Here is an 11,368-nt window from a genome sequence, read left to right as displayed (position 1 = left end):
TCCAAGGGGTGGGGCCTCAGAAGGCATAGCTGGAGGGTTCCTGAGCTACTGAGAATCGAAGGAGCTGTGACTCTCCTGGCTCCCTCAGGTAGGAGGAAGTAAGGCGATTCATCTGAGCTAGTTTTTCTACAGCCAGGTGTGTAAAAAGACCTCTCTGGGGATCTCATTTGATCTTTGCAACCCCCTTTTAAGGCAGGTACAGTCATTATCCTCATTTTATGAAGGAAAAAAATAAGGCAGAGAGGGGCTAAGTGTACCCAGGGTCACACAGCTAGTAAATGTCTGAGGCCAGATTTGAAGACAGGAAAAAGCAGTTCCTTGGGCACACACCACTCACATGCTAGTGCTCACTCCATTCCTCAGGCACCAGAGAGTCTCCAGGTATGCATCCATACCTGGACCAGAAAGTTCAGGGCTTCTGAGATGTTCCCTTGCAGAAACAATCTCTCTTCCTTCAAGCTTCCACATCAGTCGTGAATTCTCAGGGCATATAGCCCCAGTCCACTGCCTGTCACACTTTGAATAGAATAGAGTTGGTCTTAGGCAGTCCTGAAACTCCAGGAGCATTTATTTGTTTGGTCCCCAAACCCCTCCCAATAATGGCCGGCTTTAAGTTTATAAAATACTTTATATAGTTTGATTTCCATAAAAACCTGTGAAATAAATGCTTAGAGGTTTTATCACCCCATTTTACAGATGAGGACACTGAGATTCAGAAAATTTAAATGACTTGCCTGCTAGCTTGTGGAAGCATATTTTAAAATATTTTAGTTTCTATGGAAATAATAAATATCTCACCAACCTGAAACTTTTCTTTTTAGGAAAGTGGGCAGAACAAAAGATAAGGCCTTTCTTAGGGAATTGAATTAAAAATCTTTGAATAAAGAATAACTCTTGCCTTGTTTATAGCTTTCTCTTTCTCCCTTCAGAGGGATTGGGATATTGATCCATCCAAAGGCAATCTTTTCCTTATCACTTAAAGGCTTTAGCCCAGAATTCACCTGAGAGAAGCTTAGAGAACCTCTATTCACCTAAGGGGACCTTTATTCCATAAGAAGGGAAGTACCCTTGCCGCCTCCTTCTTAGAAAAGAGTTTGGAGTCTCAATTTCTATTTCTGGGAAGAAAGAGTCCCATTGATTCCTCCAAGGGAGTGGTCCAAAAGAAAATGGCATGGCTACTTTTTTACTCCTCTTTCCTGTATTTCTATATTTGACTCGAACTATATTTTACTTAATGTGATTTTTTTTTTCTTGCTCAAGATTCCTATGGGGAGCACTCCAGAATCCAGAGAAAAGCTGTGTACAAGGGTGAGAGAAAGCCTCAGGCTCAGACCAGGCTACCCCCAGACCTGTACTGGGGTACTGGGCCCCTTCCTTCTTTTCCAGTCTTCTGACACTTTACTTCCTTCCTCTGTGAACCAACTACACAAGCTTCATTGCCGCTCCTCACACTAGATTCTGCGCCTCTCGAATCCACTGCATTTGTCCTTTTATTCCTGGAATGCCTCCCTCTGCCTCCTAGCTTCCTTCAAGACCCAACTCAAATTTGACGTTCTGTAGGAGACCCTTCCCTCTGAGATGACCTATTTATACTGTATGTATACCTTGTATATGCCTAGTTATCTGCAGGCAGGAACACGGTCTTGGCCTTCGTCTGTATCCCCATTGCTTAGTATAGTGCCCGGCACATAATAGGCATTTAATAAAAACTTGCTAATTGACCATACCAACTTGTGTATTCGGTGTCTTGTCCATTAGAATGCAAGGTCCTCGAGGGCAGGGACCATTTTTACTTTTTATTTGTTATCTTCAGGGCTCAGCACAGTATCTAATACACCTCTTAATAAGTGTTTGTTAATTGGTTCGTCAACCTTAAAATTCACACCTAGGCAATACTTTGAACCCTTGAGACCCCACCCTCTAATTGGACGTCTCCTCTCAAAACCTCTATATGTGGAGGATGCCATGGTCCACCACCTCTTAGTGCCTCACCAGGCTGAATGCCGGACTTTTCCAGCATTCCTTCCCCACCCCCTCCCTTTCAGCTTCTTGTATTGTCCTTCTTCATTAAAATGTAAGCCGCTTGAAGGTAAGGATTGTCCTTTTTTTTTTTTCTGCCGGTATTTCTGTTTCCAGCACTTATCACAGCCTGGTACACAATAAGCACTAAATAAATGCTTGTCGACTGGCTGATTGAGAATGTAAGGTCAGAAGTGAAATTCACGCTTACATCTCCTGGCTCCAAGTCCAATCCTCTTACCACCATTAACAAAACCTTGCTTCTAGACAAGAAAGTTATTTCTAAAAACTTTTGGGGACCATCATGAAAAAGCTCTGACTCTGGAATCAAGATCAGATGACCTGGGTTCAAGGTCCATCTCTGATCCCTATAGGATTTGGGGAAGTCACCCTCCCTGGGCAACAGTTTCAAGGCGGTTGGACTCCAGATCAATTACCCTAACAAATTTGGAGACTTCTCTATTAGATCGTTGGTATAGTAGATTACCCAGAAAAGTCTCACATTAAAGGCAAGGGCTCCAGGATTGTAACCTTTTTGGCCTTGTGTTATGATTCTCAACTTGTTCCCTCTGAAAAAATGAACCACTCTACACCTCTTCAAAGTGGGTGCTGGTATAGGGGGTAAGGCAAAGAGAATCTAAGGCAGAATGTAGTGTTGGGATCTCCTTCTGGGCATTTGGGAAGGGAGGGCCCCTCTGGGAACCTGTACCACTCCCTCCTTCAGGAAGTGGTCAGCCACTAGAACAAAGAACAATTCGGAGGATCATTTTTCCTTGTTACAAAGGGGCCTGTTCAAGCTGGGTTGGCTTCAGCCAATTCTCCCAGCTACTATTTATTCACCTGAAGGGAGGTGGGGGTGGGGAGATAAAAGAAGCTCCTTTTAGTTCTAACCGTGACTCCCATTCACCCCACCCCCACCCCCAAGCCTCTCCTCAGGTCTAAGCAAGAAAATGACACTTGATTTTTCCTCCTGTCCCTACAAAGTGAAGATCCCCAACGTACTTCCATACCTCTTCCATAACCAGGTGCCCCAGCAAATACCACAAAACCCAATGCAATGTACTCATGTTTATTATAAATGAACATGCAGTTACTCGCTGTCATTTTTCTCATGGCTTTATCTTTATTTTCCCCAATAAATAGCTTATTTGTGCCTTGGAAAAAATCATCCGAATACTTTCCACTATGTCCTCCCTTGCAATAAAGAAAAATACTTGAGTAAAACCTAATCCCCAAAGACAGACACTGTTGTCTGGCAGTCCACGTAACATCCCGCATCCATAGTCCTTTAGCTGTCTATGGAGAGGAAGCTCATAAGACATATACTTCTTGTGAGAGCATGGGACTGCTTTTTTTTGTGTATTCCCCAGTGCCCCGAACATAGCTGGCATTTAACAAATGCTTCTCGATTGACAGGCCTCCTGGCATCACAAATGTAGGACTAGAAAGGGCATTGGAGGTTATCTAACTGAACTAGTTTATTTTACTGAAGAGGAAGCTAAGGTCCAGAGGTTGTGACTTGCCCAAGGTCATACTGCTATTGAAGGATAGACCTGAGATTCAAACCCAGATCCTCTGACTGTTCAGTCCATACTCTTCCCACTGTCTTTTTCTCTTTTTTGTCTGGGGCCAAGATTGGTTACCGAAATTGATGTGACTTTAAGGAGTCATGGCATGGTTCTTTGTTTGCTTGGTACCAGCTCCCTTACCTTCCCTTGTTGCCCTGAATTCCTATTAGCCATCAGGCGACAATCATTTATTAAGTGCTTACTGAGTACCAGGCACTTGGCTAAGCACTGGGGATACAGAGAATGTATCCAAAAAAAAAATCAAAATTAGCCTCTGCCCTCAAGGAGTTCACAGTCTAACAGGGGAGACAACATGCAAATAAGCTACAGAGCACGCAGAAGGTAAACTCTGAGGAAAGGCCCGTTACTGTGGGACTGGAAACCTTCCTGCAGAAGGGGGAGATCTGAGCTGCCTCGAAGGGAGCCTCACTCACTCACTTACTACATCTTCACAGCAGTGTGACCAGCCTGCTCCCAGCCAAGGGCTTTCCAGTTTCCACCTTTTCTGCTACCAAGGCGCTGCTGCTATGAATTTTTTGTTACAGAGACTCTCCATTTCTGCTCCCCAGTTTTATTCCTGACTTCTAGGAAACCTCAAAACACTGAATTTCCTCAGCTGTCTTGGTTCCTCTTTCCATCTCACTGGGAAACAGGAAGTGCTCCCCAAGGCTGGCCAGGGATGATGAAATTATGTAGAGCATAATTCCCTGGAAGAAATCAACTCAGTCCGATCCCTGGCAAGCTATTAAAAACCTTTATTGTTATTTTTTTTCCCCAACAGTTACAGTTTTAGTCAAAAGATTAAACCACAGAAACACTTTCACTTTTCTTCAGAAGATGAGACAGGTCAGAGTCATCATTTGGGGACACAAGAGAGATGCATGTTAGCTTGACACAGCAGGCCTAGGGCCGAAAAGAAACACAGAGCCACTACATCTAGGGTCTTCCCCTTGAGGAGAGCTGCAGTCTTGCAATGAGTACTGTAGGCAATACTGTGACTGAAACCTGACTCCAAGAAGGAGACCCTGGTGTGTCAGGGGCTCTCAGAGTTCATGCCCTGTGACTGGTATTCCAGCTGATGACACTGAGAATTTCTTGCATGTTGTCCTTTGTAGGCGAAGGTATTGCTACTGACCCACTATCGAGGTGTCTTGATATCTTGATAGGGTAACACATACCCTTCCTTCCTCCCGTCCCATTGGTGACCAAGAGCACTGGCAACATGGCCAGGGAGCCTGGCGAAGGTTATGGCCTGGTGGGTGTGTGGCTGTGAAAGGTTTATATTGTACCAAACTAACTGACCTTAAAGGGCTTGGACCAGAGATCGTAGCAGCCTCATTAGCACTACTAATTGGTCACAGACAGCAGAACACTCGGCTGCTCCCTCTTCATATGCTTGAGGTCATTAAACCACTGGCATCTATACACTCATGCCTTGGTGGCTGTAGGTTGGCCCCAAGCCCTTGGGCAGGAAGTACTGTTTGGCTTAGTCTCATTCACTCTCTGGGTAAAGGGGTTAGAGCTAGACCCTTTATGAAAAACTTGGGACTTGTTTGGGGATGGGGTTGAGGCTTTCTCTTCCCCAAGAAAACCTTCGTATGGACTTGGCATCTTTTCCTGTTTACCTGCTTGAAAGTACAGTCCTGTGCATGCCACAGGAAGGCAGGCAGGAGAGATGGGGTGGGGGGCAGGGACCCTTCAGGAGGAGGGCTGGGTGGTCACGAGGAGCTTCTGATCTAACACTGACTGCAGGGGTTTGGCACCAGGGGCTCCCTGCTCCCTCAGCACCAAGCCCTGGCTCCACAGGGCCTTGGCCCAGGGTCATGTACAGGTGGGGAATTGATAAATGTGAGCTGATGCTGCCCTACCTGCCAACCTGGGAGAAGGCCCTGGTAGGGGCCTGCCAGGCAGAAACCTTGGCAACTATGGTGGATGGTTTCCTTTTCGAAGTGTGGGATCTTAAAAGGAGCAGTATAAACTGGGAGAACTGCCCCTTGGGGGAGAGGTTTTAGTTTCTCCTGACACTCTAGTTACTGCAGGACTGTTAGTGTAGGGCTGGGGTGGTGGAAGCAGATGGGAGGGGTGGGAAAAGTGGGGCAGACCAAAGGCACCCCGAGGACTGGTGAATTGAGCCCCATCTCCTCAGCTGGCCACAGGTTCCAGAGCCAGGCATCAAGTAGTCCTGTGGGAAGGGCCAGTGTGCTTCCCATGCAGCCTCACGGTATTTAGTCCTTTACTCCTAAAAGCAGCAGAAATCTCTAGACAAGGACTGAGAAGAGCTTGAGAGACCAAAACCTCCCCTCCAAGTATAAGAAGCTTCTGGGCTGCAGCACAAACAAGATTTTAGGGTGGAGAGAGGCCTAGATTTTTCCCAGCAACATCACCCTCACTCTACAAAGTGTCACACACACATGCTCCAGAGTGAGCTCTAGTGCACACACGCACACGCACACACACCCACACTCACACACCCCTGCCCTCAGCTCCTGGTAACCTCTTAACACTGACTCTTACAAGGCTGATTCCTGGGGTCCTTTTAGATTTCCAGCTCCAGTGAGGTTATTAATGCAAACACACTCTTGAGTTGGCTTCCCCCTGGGACCAGAGATTTCAAGCAGCAGAGGCGGTGTGGTTTTGTTGTTGTTTTTTGGGGGGGGAATCTATGGTTACTGGAGCCATGGAGGAGCCAACGGGAAATCAAACACATTGACCATAAGCCAATCGAATTCAAAAATAAAATTTAAAAGCAGCAGCAGCTCTTTGTGTAATAAATATCGCAAAGCACACTTGGTTTTGTATTTTTTTTCAAGTCAAATGTAACAGCCAATGCCCCAAACCCTCTTTACTCAGAATCAAGCTGTTGAGATCAGCAGAACACCTGAAACCAATCAAAGAGAGAGGCGCTTTCCTTTCACCAGCCAATCAAGAGTTGTTTCCAGTTTTAGGCAGCCAATCAAAACCTTTTCACATTCCTAAAAAATGACCTAAATAAAGCACCAAGGCATAGGACAGCTTCCTGGGAAGTTCTATGCCCAGCCAGCCAGAAAAGGGATGAGGTGGTAAAAGAGCAGAAATAAAAAGAAAAGGTTTCCATTGGTCAGGATTTAAAGAATAAAAAGATTTCTCCCTGTAGCCAATTGCAGAGTCCATCCCTTTGAACCAATCCCATGTGCACCACTGGTCTCTCCCTTGATAAGACAGCCAGCTGAGGAGTGGGGCTGGGAGGTGCTTTCCAGGGTGGGGTGTGGGGGATTGGGGGCCTGAAGACTGGGAAGGGGGGAAAGGGCAGGGGACCCGGTGCAGTCAGCCAACTTCTCGAGCTGGCAGAGCTCTCATGGCCCTTGTTGGCTTCCAGGGGATTCCAGGATGCTTTGTAGCTACTGCCTCCTGTCCTCTGTCTCCGATCTGGAAAATGCCATGACCACGTCCTCTGCACCTGCATCACAGAAAAACAGAAGCTGGGTGAGGGAGGGCACCAGCAAGGGGTGGGGCTGGTGGCTGAGGAGGCAACATGGCCACTGACCCTGCTGGGCTCCCTAAATGGGCCCCATCCCAAACCTCCCATGACCCAAGAAGCCTCTTCTGCCACTCTGACCCAAACTTTTCAGCACACTCCACATTGCCTTGATGGGTCTTTAGGGGGTCCTGCTCCTTCTGTCCTCAATGCCTTCCCCAGTGATGTGGACATGCCTTCTAGGGCTAGAACCACCCTGAATAACCATGGCTAAGGACTGGAAGCAGCTGACTTGAGGAGCTGCCCTGTAGGCTCGAGGATAGGGATGAGTGAATCACCTGGAAGCTCAGTTCATTCAATCGTTTATACCCTTGCCAGGTCTGGACCAAGTGTAATTAACAAACTGGCATAAGAGTAACCAAGGACAGGCCTGCTGGAGACTCTAGGAGGCTGGAGGGGAAAAGAGAGATGTGGACCTCCTTTACTGCTGCTCCTGCTAAGAATAATGAGGATAGCTAGCATTTATATAGTGCCTACCATGTGCCAGGCATTGCGCTATACCACTGGGGGAGGGGGGAGGGGCAATTACTGTGCTCATTTTTACAGATGACATGACTTGCCCAGGGTCACTTTTTTTTTTAAATCATCTAAGTTGCTTTAGTCAAGTGTTTTCCACTGAGAACAATGTCAGCATATGGGCCTTCGCAGGATCTTTGGGTTAGAGCTAGAAGGGTCATCTTGTCCAATCCTTCATCTTAGAAAAGAGAGAATGGCAAGGTCGGGGAGGTGTAGTGCTTTATCACACAGTAAGTAGCAAAGCCAAAATTCAAAGCCAAGTGTTCTGACTCCAAAGCAGGCCACACCTATTCCACCATCCTGCCCCATCTCCTTTGCTGATCCTCTCTGGGGTCATACTTGCGCTCATCTTTCCTAGGCTAACTCCTCTTCTCCCTTAATTCTACTTCACATCAGTGCCCGAGGATTCAATTGGCACATCTACACTGACGATTCTCAAATCTCAGATCTACTTTGCCAGCCCTGACCTCTCAGTCTCACATCTGCACCTGCCTTTCAGGTAGTCTGAACTGTCCCAATATGTCAAACCCGAGTGCACTGTCTTTTCAACTAAACTCGCTTCCCTTTGATGTTAAGGGCACCATCACTCTCCCAGTCACTGAAGCCCACAACACAGGGGTCATTCTTGGCACCTCCCTCTCTTTCACTCCCCCATGGCCAAGCTGTCACCAAGGCCTGCCGATTTCACCTTTGCCCCATCCCTTAAATATGAGCCCCTCTCTCCTGTGATACCACTGCCCCTCTGGTACAGGCCCTCATCAACTCATGCCGGGGTTATTTACAAAAGTCTGCTGGTGGTGGGCTGCCTGCTTCCTGTCTATTCCCAATCAGCTGCCAAAGTGCCAGTCCGACCATGTTATCCCCATACCCATTAAATTCCAAAGCTTCTCCATGAACACCTCTAGGATCAAACAGAAAATCCTCTGTTTAATGTTCAAAGCCCTTGATATCATGCCCCCTTTCTTACCTTTCCAGCCTTCTTACATCTCTTCCCCATCCCCCATGTACTCTCTGACCAGTGAACCAAGACCCTTCATATTCAGGCTCTGGGCATCTTCTCTGGCTGCCCCCATGCCTGGACCACTCTCTCTCCTCTGCTATGACCACCAATCTCCCTCATTTCCTTCAAGTCCCAGGTAAAATCCTATCGTCACAGGAAGTCTTTCTTGATTCTTCTTCATTCTAGTGCCTTCCCTCTGTTAATTGTTCAGCTTTACCCCGCCTATAGTTGTTTGTACATAGTCTTCTGCATGTCTGCATTAGTCGGTGAGCTCCTTGAGAACAAGGGCTACCTTTGACCTTTCTCTCTAGCCTCAGCACTTGGCACAGAGTCTGGCACATAGAAGGTACTTAAGAAATGTTTATTGACTGACTGGAAGCTGTGGTTGAAAAGTTCTGGGATCTAAAGGAAACACTAAGAAAAAAGGCTTCACTCAGTACCAGTGACTCTCTTGCATTGTTTTGTCCTGAAGAGACTGGGACTAACAGCTTAAAGGATAACAGATGAAAGTTGGAAGAGAAACTAGGGATATCGAAGCAAACCTCATTTTGCAGATGAGGAAACTGAGTCACAGAGAGGTTAAGTGATTTGCCAAAGCCACACAGCCAAGAAGGGACCTTTGGAGCTTGGGCTCCAAAAACACTTGTCCTTCACGGCACAGACAACAGGGCAGACAACCTCCCTCCTCCAGCAGTTTCTGATTCACAGAGTTTTGAGGCTAAGTTATAATTGGCTTGTGAAGTTGCCAATGTCACGGGTAGTTCCAGAGACAATAAGAACAAGAACTGAATCTGAAGCATTTTAGCAAACAATCAGAAACTCACCTGGGCTGGCTGGACACACTGCAGTAAGAAATGCATTCAAAATGAGCACAATTCTCTGAAAGAGTCAGTATTTTTGGAGGGTTCAAATGAAGTCAACTCTTTCATCTGAGATTGAGAATTGATTAAATTTAATAAATGACATGAAAGACCCACTCCCCAATCAAAAAGTAGTCAAAGAATATGAACAGTTTTCAAAAGAATTAAAATTATTCATAACCAAATGAAAAAAAACCACTCCAAATCACTAAAAGGAGAAATGCAAATGTAAACCACTCTGAGGTGTAACTTCACACCTGTCAGACTGGCAAAGATGGTAAGAGATAAAAACAGACTAATGCTGGCAGGGTTGTAGGAAGGCAGGCACACTAACAACACATGCTTGATGAAGCTGTGAATTAGTCCAACCATGCTGGAAAATAATTTAGAATTGTGTGAGAACAATCCATACACTTTGTTGTTTGTTTATCTTTTGGGGTCTCCCTATCCCACCTAGCCTGGAATTGCAGTGGTTGCTGACTTGGCTAACTGGCAAAGGTTGGCCCCTCCTTAGGTAGCCTCATTGCTCCCTGTTCCCAGGGGGTCACCACACTGGTGCCAGACTTGGTGTGGACCTCTGATCTTCTTTAGCCTGACTGCAGCTCAGGGCTCCTGGGCTCACCAGCCTCAACCATCCTAGCAGAAGGGAATCACAGCCACCAGCCACCATGGTCAGCCTCCCACTACTGGGCAGAGAGCCAGAAGAAATCAGAGGCAGAAAGGTTCTAGGTTTGCAGAGCGCTGTATGTCTGTTACTTCATTTGATCTCCTGTGAAGTAGGTGCTATAATAATAAACCCCATTTTACAGATGGAGAAACTGACACTGAGGGACTAAATGACCTGTCCAGGGTCACACAGCTAGGATGTGTCTGAATCGAGATCTGGCCCCTTTTCTTCCTGACTCCAAGTCCACAGCTCAATCTACTTCCCCCTCCTGCCTCTCCTACAAGATTCACAGCTGCACTTCTCATGAATGCTGGTTGATTAATCAACTGAAATGGCAAAAAGCTAGAAGTGGGTGCCCATCAGCTGGGAACGGCTCCACAAGCTGGAATGCAGGAGGATTATGGGATAGTGTTCTACAAGAAGTCATGACAAACAGGGAAGTCAGGGAGGATATGGGGAGGACGCATGTTTCCTAAACTAATGCAGAGAAGACCATGAACAGACACAAGGACATTCTGAATGCGCGCTAAAAGACAACAGAATTCAGTCGAATGAATGTTTCCCTTCAATGACTAGGGTGCTCTCTCTCCCTTCTCTTCTCTCTCTCTGTCTCTGTCTCTCTCATGCTATTTCCCTGGAGAGGATGGAATGGAAGCTCCCTGAGAGCGAGGACTATTAAGCTTTTTCCCATAGACTCCTAATAGGCACTTAATAAATGCTGGTTTGAATACAACAACCCAAGGGAGTTCCCAAGTCCTGAAGCCAGAGCGCACTTGCTCCCTCGGCAGTCAGGACGACCTACAGGTGTGTGTAGACACCAACTGGGTCAGGCTCTGCTGATTTATTGGACAATTTTAACAGGAGTGGGCTGGGTGGGGGTGGACAGTTATCAGGAAGTGATTGTGGTGTCAAAAACCAAAATATATCAATAAGACATTCAAAATAAAATGAATGAGAGAGGACGTGCAGGGTGGGCAAATAGAAAATGTTTGGGTAGCTCATCCTCCCCCCAAATCTTAACAGCTCGTTCAGAGGATCAAAGTCTGGGCTAACTTCTGGCCAGGAGTCTGCCTGGCTCCTGCATACTCCAATACATACAAATTTTTTTTTTCTGACTTTAGGATTCTTGTCTAGGCCTCCATGAAATCACTTCCTTTGTCATGTTTTCTATGATGGGCCAGCAAAATCGAGGATTGGAGAGGAGGGCAGGGAGAAGGGACAAAG

At 46.5% G+C, this 11,368-nt stretch overlaps 1 protein-coding gene across 2 annotated transcripts in view; it reads right to left on the bottom strand.

The window, feature by feature from the left end:
- Positions 1-4,318: 4,318 nt before the first annotated feature.
- CTNNBIP1 (catenin beta interacting protein 1) overlaps positions 4,319-11,368 on the bottom strand; it is a 55,366-nt gene continuing 48,316 nt past the window's right edge. For both annotated transcript variants that reach the window (XM_036746621.1, XM_036746622.1), the window contains one exon: positions 4,319-7,023. In XM_036746621.1, coding sequence (XP_036602516.1) covers positions 6,965-7,023 — 59 coding nt within the window. In that variant the 3' untranslated portion in view covers positions 4,319-6,964. The remainder of the gene's footprint in view (positions 7,024-11,368) is intronic.

This window comes from Trichosurus vulpecula, chromosome 2, assembly GCF_011100635.1.
Source record: "Trichosurus vulpecula isolate mTriVul1 chromosome 2, mTriVul1.pri, whole genome shotgun sequence".
Classification (NCBI taxonomy): Eukaryota; Metazoa; Chordata; class Mammalia; order Diprotodontia; family Phalangeridae; genus Trichosurus; species Trichosurus vulpecula.
This window is presented reverse-complemented; position numbering and strand designations above follow the sequence as displayed.